The 13,998-nt window shown below is 29.7% G+C and overlaps 1 protein-coding gene across 2 annotated transcripts; it reads right to left on the bottom strand.

Annotated features, from left to right (window-relative positions):
• Window positions 1–276: 276 nt before the first annotated feature.
• On the bottom strand, window positions 277–6,467 carry LOC145070874 (putative pectinesterase/pectinesterase inhibitor 51). 2 transcript variants are annotated; one of them, XM_079017833.1, is made up of 3 exons: window positions 5,391–6,467; window positions 1,883–1,927; window positions 277–1,050 (listed from the first exon to the last, which is right to left on the bottom strand). In XM_079017833.1, exons 1-3 carry the CDS (start codon window positions 6,295–6,297, stop codon window positions 371–373), a joined length of 1,632 nt encoding a protein of 543 aa, XP_078873959.1. In that variant the 5' UTR covers window positions 6,298–6,467; the 3' UTR covers window positions 277–370. The 2 variants fall into 2 exon arrangements, with proteins under 2 accessions (XP_078873959.1, XP_078873960.1); XM_079017834.1 differs by lacking the exon at window positions 1,883–1,927 and having other exon boundaries at window positions 5,391–6,466.
• Window positions 6,468–13,998: the final 7,531 nt, after the last annotated feature.

The following is a 13,998-nucleotide window of genomic DNA, read 5'->3' as shown; positions in this document are numbered from 1 at the left end:
GTATATGACGTAACCTACCATAAGTATTGTTGTCTCTTTCATTTTTATCGACTTTACTTAATCTGACATGATTTTTTATTATAGATTCGTTTTGTTTTTATGTATGGTCTATGACATTTTAATAAAATAAATATTAATAGAAAAAATGTTAAAATTAAATCAAAGGGGTATAATAATTTATTTAGTTATTAAGGAGGACCAAATCCAGAATAAAAGTAAACCATACCGCACTTTTGAAACTTACTAAGGATACCTAAAGAATCAGCAAACAAACCATACATATCAAATTTGCAGATTTGTATTTAATTTTGATGCTCATATATTTATTGTTAGTAATAAAACTTCTAGTTTTATAGGAACACAAATTTTTTTATGTTAGCATCCAATCATCGCCTTGAATAAAATTATGCACTGAATATAATATAACATGATCAAATGGAATCTGACTACTCCATATCACCCTTCCCGATAAATTAGAGCCCAACCCTGAATTACCATACTCCCCAAAGTAAAGTGTCTTCAACGCAAACTCACCATCCCAAGGCATCCACCCAAGTGGTGAAACAAGAGCCTCTAATTTACACCTCACAAAGACAATCCTCGAGAACTCTTTCCATGGCCTCCCAAGGAACGTTTGATGCACATTAGGTTTTTTTTGGTACTGTTTCATGTAATCTTCAGTGCCATTGATGACACATTCATGAAAAACAAATCCCGTGGCCTGCGCAGGGTCTGTCCGGCCATGTGCAGCGACGACACTGTTCTCGCGTTTCCCTAGATCGAGCTGGCGAGGGCGGACAAGGATTGTACACTTATGGAAAACGGAGGCGGAGTTACCGAATATGAAGTCGACATTGCCTTTGATGATGCAATGTTTATAGAACTGGCGAAGGGAATGAGCGTAGACTGTGTCTTGATTACCAATGAGTTCACAATTTTCTATGAATGATAGATCACTATCAGACCTGTAAGCTACCGCTTGGTGAGCATCAGGACCGGCGGTGTTCTGAATTGTTAGATCTCGTGCCATAAAGCCATCGCCAACAACCCCTGCACGATATAACATTTATTATGGTAATATTCAATTGATAATAAAAAATAATATTTTCATTTATACCCGTTATTGTGTAATATTTAATTTCTCTTTTAGTTTTCTATTATTTACTTATATTTTGTTATTTTGTAATTTGATCAATTTAATCTCTAATAAATGGTCACATTTAGATAAGATATATATTTTCTTTAAATAATTTCAGTATATATATATATATATATATATATATATATATATATATATATATATATATATATATATATATATATATATATATATATATATATATATATAGGATCAAATGAGAACACCAAAAAGCTTGAGAATGCGAGAATAAAGTATATTTATTTGTGATTCCATGTATTCATTTGTGGAGAAATGATAAATTTTTACGCCTTTAATTTCAATTGAAGAGAAAAAGCATATTCATGTTGATTGTGCGTAAAAATTTATCATTTCTCCACAAATGAATACATGAAATCACAAATGAATATACCTGTTCTCGCGTTCTCAACCTTTTAGGTGTTCTCATTTGATCATTTGCCTATATATATATATATATATATATATATATATATATATATATATATATATATATATATATATATATATATATATATATATATATATATATATATATATTCTTATGGAGGGAAGGCATTACTGAATACCGCTGGGCTAGAATCATTTTGATTAATAAAATATATCTTTTCGTATATTTATTTGGTATTTAGATTTGAATTTTTGGTGCTAACAACCAGAGAATTCGTTAAACAATATTGTCTATGGTTTGTAACACTTGAGTTTTTGGTGTCACCACCCAAAAACCTTTGAAAAAGTAGCTTAACGTGAAGACTTTTGCACCGACATACCCTACACATAAATACCAATATTAGTTCTCAAACAGAAGAATCTTCATATTGTGGTTTCTTTTCCTTTTAATTTTAACGAAAAAAAATATACAACAATTGAAAAAAATAAAATAAAATAACAACATACAACATGCAACAACATTCCAAACTAAAAAGAATTATGGTCAAATTGAAAAATGGTAAACTACTAAACCAAAAATAAAATATCATATAAAAATAACATACTTGTAATGGTAGAATATTGAACCAATTATATATATATATATATATATATATATATATATATATATATATATATATATATATATATATATATATATATATATATATATATATATATATATATATATATATATATATATATATAATATGTAAACTACACAAATTGTCCCTAAGGTTTGGATCATTTAACAAGTTCGATCCAACCTTTAAAAAATTATTAAAACCAGCTATATAGTTTGGATAAGTTACACCCGTGGTATTGGTTCAACTAAAAAGAAAGTTATATCTTTATCGATTTTTTTTACTTACATATATTAATTGGTATAAAATAAAAAGATGATTACGTTTACCTCATCCTAAGCCAACCCTTGTCCATTATCTCTCTCTCTCTCTCTCTCTCTCTCTCTCTCTCTCTCTCTCTCTCTCTCTCTCTCTCTCTCTCCTTCTTCTTCTTCTTCTTCTTCTTCTTCTTCTTCTTCTTCTTCTTCTTCTTCTTCTTCTTCTTCTTCTTCTTCTTCTTCTTCTTCTTCTTCTTCTTCTTTGATATCGTTCAACAATGACGCCCACTCCACCACCCTTTTGATTCCTATTTCTTTCTTATTTCTTTTTCACATCTCACTTTAATAAGAATATCATAGCCTTCTTAGCACCTTCGTCTTCCTCTTCAACATCATTCTATTCTATGTTTTACATTGGGAGACCATGACATCCACTTCCCTGACGTGAAGAATCACGTACTCCATATACTCTTGCATCCTTCTATCTTGAAATGAAGGTATTACGTTGTGGGTTTTCATGAAAAATAAGTCGTTGCTCTTATATCAAGATAGACATTACGTTGTCGCTTTTCAGTTGGATTTTGGTTCATTTTATAAATTGATTTGAATTTTGGAAAGAAGTTAGCTTTCAATTGATTTATAGTTTACTTTCAGTTGATTTTCGGTTCGTTTCTATACAAAACACAAATTGGAAAGATGTGGATCATAGCATGTCACATCCATGCACAAGGGATATTTGGTATCTTTTCATTTCTTTCTTCTCTGTTAATAACCATAACACATTAAGGGCTTGATACTCCTGGATTAAGTTTCATTTAAACACCTATGTAGATGGGGTGCCAATTGTGGTGTTAGCTAAGTGTTTTGTCTGCTTGTTTAATTGTTTAATGATTTAATGGTTGAAAAAGTCGAGTTAACATAAGATCAAGTTCGATTTCAGCTCCAATTATGAATTTATTGATCGAAAGGCTTTCTTAACATAGACTTTGCAAACAATGATATGATTTAAAGCTCATCGCAATACACATACTTCTAATAATCAAGTGAACTCACTTCTTTAAGGCAAGCGAACAAAGGATATATCACACTACAGTTTCCAAGTTTTTTCTATCATAAGCAGTCTAGTGTAGTTTAGTTTGTTTCAGCTAAAGAATAAGGGATATCACTCACTATCAATTCCAAGTTTCTTGAGAGTAAAATGTGTTGCTGATTTATTTTGCCAATGTTATTTAAGTGCAATCGATGAATTTGTCGACCAAATGCAATCCTGATAAACATTGAACAAGTAAGGGTCGTGCAGAGTGCACACTTGTTTGTGTTTGTTCACGATTGAAAGTACATTGCTATTTAGGGGAAGCCCCTAAAGTGACGGGGGTCCGTGGGCAGCACCCCTGGGAGTAGGGTCCATGGGACGGCAACCCTTGGCGGGTCCAAGGGGCAAAGCCCCTAATTTTTTATTTGGGTTATGTCGCTTTATTAAAAATGCTTCATAAATCCAATTTTCTGAAAATTAACCCGATTTTGACCCTATTTTAGAACCCGAATCTGGTAGTACTTTATGATCGTTTTTGTTGGTTGAGAAAACTAACTTGTGACAGTTTTCATCAGTTTCCAGACAAGGGGGTTCATACCCGTTTTCGGTCTAAAAATCTGGTACATTTCTTAAGAACATAACTTCACATTCTCTTTGTTCGAAATCTTAGAATTTTATTAAATTGAATGTTCAATATGTACTATCGAAATACTTCAATTTGATAGTGTTTTCACGACTTTATGAGAATCCAAGCAATCATTTTACCCCCAATTTCTAACAAAGTAATCAAGAAACGTTTAGTTGTTTAGTTTCGGTGTGCATCAAATCACCTCCTTTAGTAACCATATACGGTGAGAAAACATGGTTACATTTATACCTTCTTTGGCAAGCTATCAAACAATAATGAAAAATGAGAATATCATAGGAGCTAGCGAGCTGCACTTGATTCTCGCTTGCCTAACAAGGCATATGTAATAGGTGATGGTGGTTAAAACTAACACTTTAGTTTGGATGGTCTTATAAGGTACGAGAATTCTAAAATGATTTTGTTAACATTTTTTTTTGTAATGCTTCATTTTTTTACCGTTAAATTTTGATCGTTTATATATTGTTTTTGGTTGAAATTTTATAAATTTTGTGACAAATTGTGTTGTAAATGTTTTGAGGTGGATTCATAATGGTATTGGTTTGGATGTGGATGGGGATTGATACTAGCACTTTAGTTTGGAAATGTTGACAAGTTGTCAATCATAAAAGACCTATTAGTAAGGAGATAGTTGTTTGGATGTAGTGAATTCATAAAGTTTATATCTACTGATGTTGTTGCAGTTGCAAGATTCTTTCTGTTTTCTGATTAACATAAAAAACCATTATGTGATTGTTATTGTGAGCATGCTTATGGCTTCACCTTCTTTTTGTAGTGGATTCATACTTCTTTTGTAGTGGATTCATAGAGTTTATGTCTCCTAATTTTGTTGTATTATTCTTTTTGTTTTTCAGTTACCGTAAAAAGCCAATATGTCTAATTGTCATAGTCAGATAGCTATAACGCTTACGATTTCACCTTCTTCTTTAAGGTTCCATCGAGAGCAAGAAAGAAAGAGAGGGAGAAACAGAGAAACAGACATACACATATATATAGAGAGAAAGAGAGGTAAAAGAAATTGATAACAATAAATAACTTTTTTAATATGGATTAAGGACCGTCGGTGTAATTTCTCCAACTGTCAACATGTCAAGGATGGTCCTTATAAAAGTCTTAAAGATGGGATGGAAAATTTAAAATTGACCAAACAATATGGACCATTTCTGTATTTACTAAAACCATTTTTAGAATTAGGAATATATTTAAGATATAATATTTCTTGGATTTTGTACAAAATTATTGGTTATGATACGTTATCACAGTTATTGGGTAGTACTTAACTTACCGACGGTGGCCGTCTCGTACGTTGTCATTCCAAGCTGACCGACATTCAAGGAACCTGTAATGACCGTTTTACCCATACCCTCCCCTATCAACACCACATTCCTCTTTGCTAAAGGGACGCGAACAGTTTCCTCATAAACGCCCTCCTTGATCAATATCACGAAACGCCGGCCTCCACCCAGGTTATCCGGCGCTGCATTCACCGCCATCTGCACGCTCCCAAACCTACACCTGCCACCGTCTTTGCACACGGTTACATTTGCCTTTAAACCCTTAGGAATCCCGTGTTTTTGACCCGACCCAGATCTACCACCGACGCTCTCCCAAAACCCGTCTCTCTCTGTCCTCGGGGACCGCCACCACCCACTGCAGTTTCCAAACTCCTCATACGACATCATCATGCTCAGTGCATTACTCGTGGACATCATCAACGTGTTGTTCATGAACGACAACGTTTTATCCACCATTGGTGTGTCGTTCACCTTCTTTAACCCAGACAAGCAGTCAAACTGGTAACTTAGCGCGGCACTCGTCCAAGCACGCGCATCTTTGATTCTATTACGTGGCAAAACCTCCTCCGCCGAGTGCAGACGGTATGCCGAGTTGTCCAGGCTCTGGAGGCAGAGCTTGGCGGTGGTGGTGAGGTTAAGATTACTGCCGGAGTAGTGAAGGATAGCCCGGACCATGAACTTAGCTCTTCCGAGGTTCTTAGAAGAGAGGGACAACGCAGAGTGTAGGATTTGAAAAGGGCTGGGATCTGCTGGGATGAGATCTAGACCGGATTTCGTGAGAGAAATTTGACATGATTCCGGCCACCTTGTGGCCTTGCAAGCTTCTTGGATGGCAGTCTGGTGGTTGGCGGTGGTGCCGATGAAGAAGCAGAAGAGGAAAAGGAAGGAGGAAGCCATAGTTTTAAGAACTGTATGGTCTGGATCACGAGATGGATGGGATGGGTTTTAATTTGTGAAACTTGGTTGGTGGCAGAGGAAACAAAGTTCACGTGGAAGAATTTTCAAAAATGCAAGAAAACATTGTAATAGTTTTTTTGTTATAATTTTTAGGGAAAGCCAAAAGATCCAATGTGTCGATGCTTAAATCTATGATAATGAATTTTTGAGACTAGGCATTATTAAAGAGACTCAAAATTTTATTTTTTCGTTCACGCCCTTAATATTAAAATTAAGCGAAAATATGTTTGAAATCTTTACAATATATAATTTTTTTAAATATATCAATGATTTTGTTTTTAGCTCTTATATAATAAATCTTATAATAATTTGGTATAAAACATTGTTTGTTTTAAATTATATAATAATTTAGACATTTTTTAAAATTTTATAATATCGATTGTCTCAATGGTCTCTACCTGTAAGTTACTCATCAATAAAATTAAATATAATATATGGTTTAATGATATTTATAGTTGTTATTATGATTAATTAATTTTAAAAGTTTATTTGCTTAAGATTTTAATTTTTTTCATTGTAATTATTTAAAACATTAAACATTGTTTTTGTTTTTAGAGGTAAATAATATAATTTTTGTATATAATGTTGCTTTTAACTATTGTTGTTGTAAGTTATTTAAATAACGCACATGAAAAATCAAAATTATTTTAATTTGGTTTCAGAAATTTAACTTTTTTAAAATTTATTTGATGAATATTGTTTGTTTCTTTGATTGTAATTATTTAGAATAACAAACATTGTGTTTATTTGTAAATATAGCATTATAATTGTTTATGTAATATTACTTTTAACTATTTTTATTGTAAGTTAGTTTTAAGTTACTTATTTGAAAATTCTTAATGATTATAAAAAATAGTTTCATGTTTTTTTTTCCGTTAATTTAGGATTACAATTTAGGTTTAATACTATAATTTATAACTTTTAACTATCTATAAAACAGTCTCTCAGTTTTTCTTCAATTTTAACTGAAATTTTGATTTAAGTTAACCGTTTAATATTATAATGAAAATTAATAATTTAACTATTTTGCATAAAATCATAAATTATACAAAAGTTGTGACTTTAAAATGACAATTGCTCACATACGACAACATATTTAAACTAATAAGTTGACTATAAGGTTTTAAAAAGTTAAAATCATATTTTTATAATTAGAAGTAAAATATGATATTTTAATATTATACTTTAGTTAATTTATGATTTGAATTTAGTTTTTATATTAATTTAACATTTTTAACCAATTTATAATAATTATTAGAAAGGAATTGAAAAGTCATGAAGGTTTCAATTCCCTGTGGTGCAAGTAAAAATGCATTTCTATAAATATACTAGGCAAATCTTCGCGCGTTCCGCGAGAATATATAGTATAGTTAAAATAATAACTCTTAACAAATTATTATTTAATATTTATACGTGAAACAACAATGTCTATAGTAAAACAAATTTATAGTTAACATATCAGTTTTATTAAATAACATTGTTTTAAATCATTGATTATGTATACCATTAATTAATTGTATACACTGGTTGAAGTTGTATAAATTATATATCAAACATATGATTATAACGAATAGCAAAAAGTACGAAAAAATAAATAATAAATTTTTTAATAACATAAGAACACTAAAACATCTATAATGATATTTGTATTGAAAAAAAATATATTGAACACCTCAAATCCTACACATACAATTAATATATAGAAATACTATTATCTACAGATTCAAAACAACTATTTTGTTTAACTCTTAATAATTGAATCGTAAATCTCTTCCAACACATGAATGTTCTTTTGTGAGAAATTTTTTTTTACTTATATACTACTAATATATGTTACAAATTATATAAATTAAAGGAAAATAAAAAGTAATTAGTCATTACTAATTAATATAACCATTAGTTAAAAACTTTTGAGTAATAAATAGTAAATATACAAAAATTTGAAAACTCTTGAATTGTAATGAGATTTTCAAATGAATGTGGTTTACATACAACAACATTTTAAAAATAATAAATTAAGTATAATATGTTAAAAGTTAAAGACATAACTTTATAAGTAAAAGCAAATATATTATTTTAATATTGAAATTTAGTTTATATATGAATACATTTTAGGTTAGATATTTATTTAATCTTATTAACTAATTTATAATCATTATTAGAAAGAAACTGAAAAGTCATAAGAGTTTTAAATGAATGTAGTGAAAGAAAAAATATTTCATTTACAAGTATACTAGTTGAATCCCTGCGCGTTGCGTGCGAATATAATTATTTAATTAAAATAATAACATTTAGAAAATTATGATTTAATATTTATACATGTAAAACTAATGTCAATAGCAACACAAACTCTATAGTTAATATATTAGTTTTATGAATTTTAATAAATTTATATCATTAGATATTTCCCCTGTTAATTCATTATTTTATAGGCTGTTCTATGTTGTGTAAATTATATATCAAGTATATATTGATTCCTATATATAAAAAACAAAGTAGTATGAAAAAATAAATAATTTTTTGATGATTTTATAGAGCGTTTTAACTTGTGGAAATTATATATAAAATGTATGTTGGTTTGTATATAAAACAAATAACAAATACTATGAAAAACACTATAGCTTTTAATAAAATAAAAACACTACAACATTATAACATTTACATAAAACAAAACTTATTAAACACTTATAAATCATTCAAAATGAATGTTTACAAATCAACATACATTTGATATATAAAAACATTGTTATAAATAATTTATGTTGAAATAACCACTGATACGACAAAACTTATTTTTTTTCAACTCTTTCATTTTGAATCACAAAGCATTTCAAACATTTGATTTTTTAATCAAACTTACTTATATACTACTAATATAGCTACAATGTGTATAATATATAAATGGGAAATAAAAAAAACATTGCACATTAATAACCATAAGTTTAAAAAACTTTTGAATGTAATGGAAAATATAAAGACAAATTACATTAAATTTGAAATCATAATTACATTTAAATGAAAAAAACTATTGAGTTGTAGCGGGAGTTTTAAACTCTTGTTTTGTGTCCAATAATATAATATAAAATATTAACAATTATATGTTATAAAAACAATATTATAAGTATGTGTCATTGAAATAATAATTTTTATACTAAGTTGTAACTAATATTATAATAATTTTAAGTACACGATAAAAAAGAAATAAAATATTTGTGTTTGAATCAAATTGAATTAAGTTTTTGATTTAAACATATTTTATACTAATTTATAAATAATTTATTTGAAGATTTTTTATTTCATATTATTATTATTATCATTATTGTTATTATTATTATTATTATTATTATTATTATTATTATTATTATTTCAAATAATAATAATTTATTAATATAATATAATCTATTCTTTAGTTTTACGTTATTTTAAACAATTATTAATTTTTATTAATTAAAAACTACATATTTGAAAATTTTCATTATTATATTTAAAAAAAACTATCATACTTTTTTTATTGTACTTTCATTTTTTTTCCCTTAAAGTTATGAAATATTGTAAGAGAATGAACGATCCAAATAAAAGGGTAATTTGATTTTTAAAACTCTAATTGTTATGTACTTCTAGGGATGAAAGCGGGTCAAAACCCAGACTGGATGGACCTGGACCCGAAAAACCCGGAACCGGTTAACGGGATTTTGTAGAACCGGAAACCGGACCGCTATATAGGAACCGGTTCCGGGTAAAGTGGGTCTAGAACCGGAAAACCTGGAAACATCAAAGATGGTAGGTTGGAACCAGATAAAGTGGGTTTAAAACCGAAAAACCCGAAAAAACTGGAATTTTTTGGTAATTACTTACTACTTAGTGGGTTGAACTTTGAAAATTTTCATATTGATATCCCGACTTTGGGGGACTGTAACTCATTGAATATGAAACCAAAATTAACAAAATTATAGTCTAAAATCATATAAAAAATCTAAAATCAACTCTGGAAAAAACCGCATGTCAATCCGACTTTAAACGAATGAGATATGCATGTGTTAACATTTTCACATAATACAAAGTACAAAAACAAATAGTTGAAAAGTTGAAAATTTTCAGTTTTGATATCCTGACTCCGGAGGACTGTAAATCATTGAATGTTAAACCAAAAATGAAAAAAATTTAGTCTAAACTCATGTACAAAATGTAAACTACAAGTTGGAAAAAAATCACATGTCAATCCGACATCAAACGAATTAGATATGCATGTTTTAAAACTTTCACCGAATACAAAAAAACTGAAAACTAAAAACTTCCATGTACAAACTCTAAACTACATGTTGGAAAAAATCGCATGTCGATCAGAGTTGAAACGAATGAGATATGCATCTTTTAAATGTTTTATAAAAACCGGTTTTGACCCTAAAAGTGGTTCCGGTTCCAAACACTGGTTCCAGTTTTTAGACCCAGTTTACCTAGACCCGATGGACCCAAACCCGGATTACACAGAACCCGGATAAAGCCAATTTTTAAACTCAGAACCGGAACCGGTTCTAACGGTTCCGGTTCTGGTCCGGTTTTTCAGTTCTAAATCTCATCCCTATGTATTGCGACCAATCTTAAAAACAATATGTTAAGACTGAGTTAGGGGAGGAGAAGTGTTATAGTTGAGGAATATTTTGATCATTTATATTTTCTTATGAAAATATTAATATTTCATTTATTTTATTTTTCCTTTATGATAAAGAATGAATAGGAAAAAAGGAAATTGAAAAATGCAATAAGAAAATTTATTTTTATTACTATAAAAACATTTAAAATTGGGTATATACATATAAGTTTTGGAATAATAATTCGCCATTATCACCAATGAAGTCATATCATATTAAAAAACTTCATATGTATAATCATTTGATCTAATTCGCCATTATCACCAACAATTTGGAATAATAATTGTAAAATCCTTTCACCAAAATCAATTATAAAAAACTTCATCGATGTTATTTACAAAATAAGCGATTGACACTAACATAGTATATACATACCATAAAATACATGTTGAATAATGTTCTCTTATACATAAAATATATTTTCTAAACATAAAAAAGAGAGAGACAACATAAAGATACATACATGTTAACAAATTTAATTGCTCTAACTTATATATATACATATATATATATATATATATATATATATATATATATATATATATATATATATAGCTTGATGGTTGATTTACCAAAAGCTCATGAAAAGTAATTATCAATCCCACTTCATCATCCTGTGATTAAGAAAGATGCATAACACATAAACTTAAAAAATGATCTGCAATATACCTTTACAAACATACCTAAATTTGAACCATGGTTACGTTGGATTAGTGTCTAAGTCCATAACTATAATTCGTATGTACTTGACTCGATTTGGCATGGTCCGTTTGGGTTGCATGACATCAGAATGATTTGGATAGATCTTTTTGAGAAAATGATATTTATGATTTATTAATATATTATAAGTTCTAATATATTAATATGACATCATATTATTTAATTAGTATTGATCAAGAATTAATTTGGAATTAATTTTGTGAACAAAAGACACTAATTAAATATATGAGGATTGATTGTGTAAATCATTTATTCTTATATATGTGGGCTTATGATCCATAGTTCATCATGTTGGGCTAAACCCATGGAGTAACCCATGGATACTCCATGGAGGTTTTAACTCATAGAGCATAAGAATATGGAAAATCATGAGTTACATGGTGTAACCCTAATAGCCACAATATATAAAGACCCTATAGCTCAAGAAATCGACCCTAAGGATTCATATGAGAGGGCTAGCCGATTTTGAGCATAAGGACTTTTCTCTCAAGTTATTCCAAGTTGTTGGTGGTGTTGTGTGAACCATTTGAGGTGTCACTTGGGGCACTAGGCTCTTAAGCTCCATGGAATCAAGCTACAACAAAGAGGTATGTTATCCTAACTAGTATCTTGTATTGTTTATGTCAAATTTCATGCTAGTTATATGTTAATGTCTTGGAAACCATTTGCATGCATAATTAGTGAAAACATAGATCCAAAGTATTTAGGGTTGTATGTGCACCATAGGATGTTGTAGTATACTAAAACCCATCAGTGGTATCAGAGTCATGGGTTGTTTTCAAGTTATACTTGCTGAAATGGCTGAAAATCGAAGTTTTTTGTTGTCTGGGCAGGGGACTCGACGAGTCAATTGAGGGACTCGACGAGTCCATGTACAAACTCATCCAACTCTTCGAGTTTGTTCTTGCACTCGGCGAGTTGGACCCCCTGACAGCATATTTTCGAGTTTTTTGGCTGGAATTGGACTAGGAACATTACCCTAAGCTATTTTTGAACTTATAAACATGTTTTTGATGTGGTAATGTTCAAGCTAATCCAATTTCAAAGATAATTGTCATAATTTCAAGATTTGTATTAGTTTATATGTTCATGCTAATTTCTTGAAGATTGATGATTGAATTATCTTGTTCTTATGAATTAGTTTAGATTAATAGAAAAATTATGTGATAATTTGTTTTCGATCCAAATTGATCTAAAAGTTGTTCATAATATGTGTTTTTGTAACTTTTCCTCAAGTTATATGAAAAGTCACATTTATGATTTTTAAAACTTATAAAAATTTCCATAAGTTATGAAAACGAAGAGTCTCATTTTTTAAATGTTTAAAAGTCTTCCATAACTTGTCCTCAAGTTATGGAACTTGACAAGTTTTTTCATTAAAACTACTTTAAACTCATATGTTATGTAAACCAAAAGTTTTTGAATTTTTCAAAACTTGCCCTCAAGTTTTGGAATTTGTAAAGTTTCCCCGCATGAATACTTTAATTCCAAGTTAAACCCTTAGAATTTTAAAAGTTAAAATTCAACCCTTATACTATTATAATATTAATAGTTAATAGTTATATATGTGTATAAGAAGAAAGTCAGTGTTACCGTTAGTAGGCCTCATTCACGAAGCCGATCTATAAGGGGGGTATAAGGTTACTGCCTATAAAATGACAGTTTAATGGGTGTCCACTCTCACCCACCATTTCCTTGACTGGTGGAGGGTCGTTAGCCGAACGAGTAGGACAGGACTCTAATTCTCCCTTCATTAAAAGTATAATGATAAATACTAAGTAACTAAACACTATAAATTCCCAATCTTAGTTGCTTAGGAAAATGTGAATTTGGTGCTAACCCATGAAATTACACTTTGTACCTTACCGAGTCGTTGGTGGAGCGTATGTGGGTAACCGACACACTAACATGGACTAGTAAGAGTGGCAAAGGGTGAGTTAATGTTTATCATAGATCGGTGGAGAACGTGTAGGTAACCGGTACATCGATTAGGTGATAAATATTAAGGGTACCAAGTCAATTTGCATGGTTATTCACACCTTGTTTGTAATCCTCGGCATCCCAGTCACAAACTTGAGAGGGCACAATCGAGATTTAAACATGGCATTGAAAAGTTCAATGAATCTCAAAGGATCTAGGAGTTTCAATTCACTTAATACCTAAAATTCTTTTTTGTTTTTCGTGGTGGAAATTGGTAAATCATCATTTACCTAACTTCAAATATTTTATAGCTTGGATTACGACATTCCTCTTCCAAGTTATAAAATATTGT

This window comes from Lactuca serriola, chromosome 8 (assembly GCF_051521515.1).
Source record: "Lactuca serriola cultivar US96UC23 chromosome 8, Lser_US96UC23_V15, whole genome shotgun sequence".
NCBI lineage: Eukaryota > Viridiplantae > Streptophyta > Magnoliopsida > Asterales > Asteraceae > Lactuca > Lactuca serriola.
This window is presented reverse-complemented; position numbering and strand designations above follow the sequence as displayed.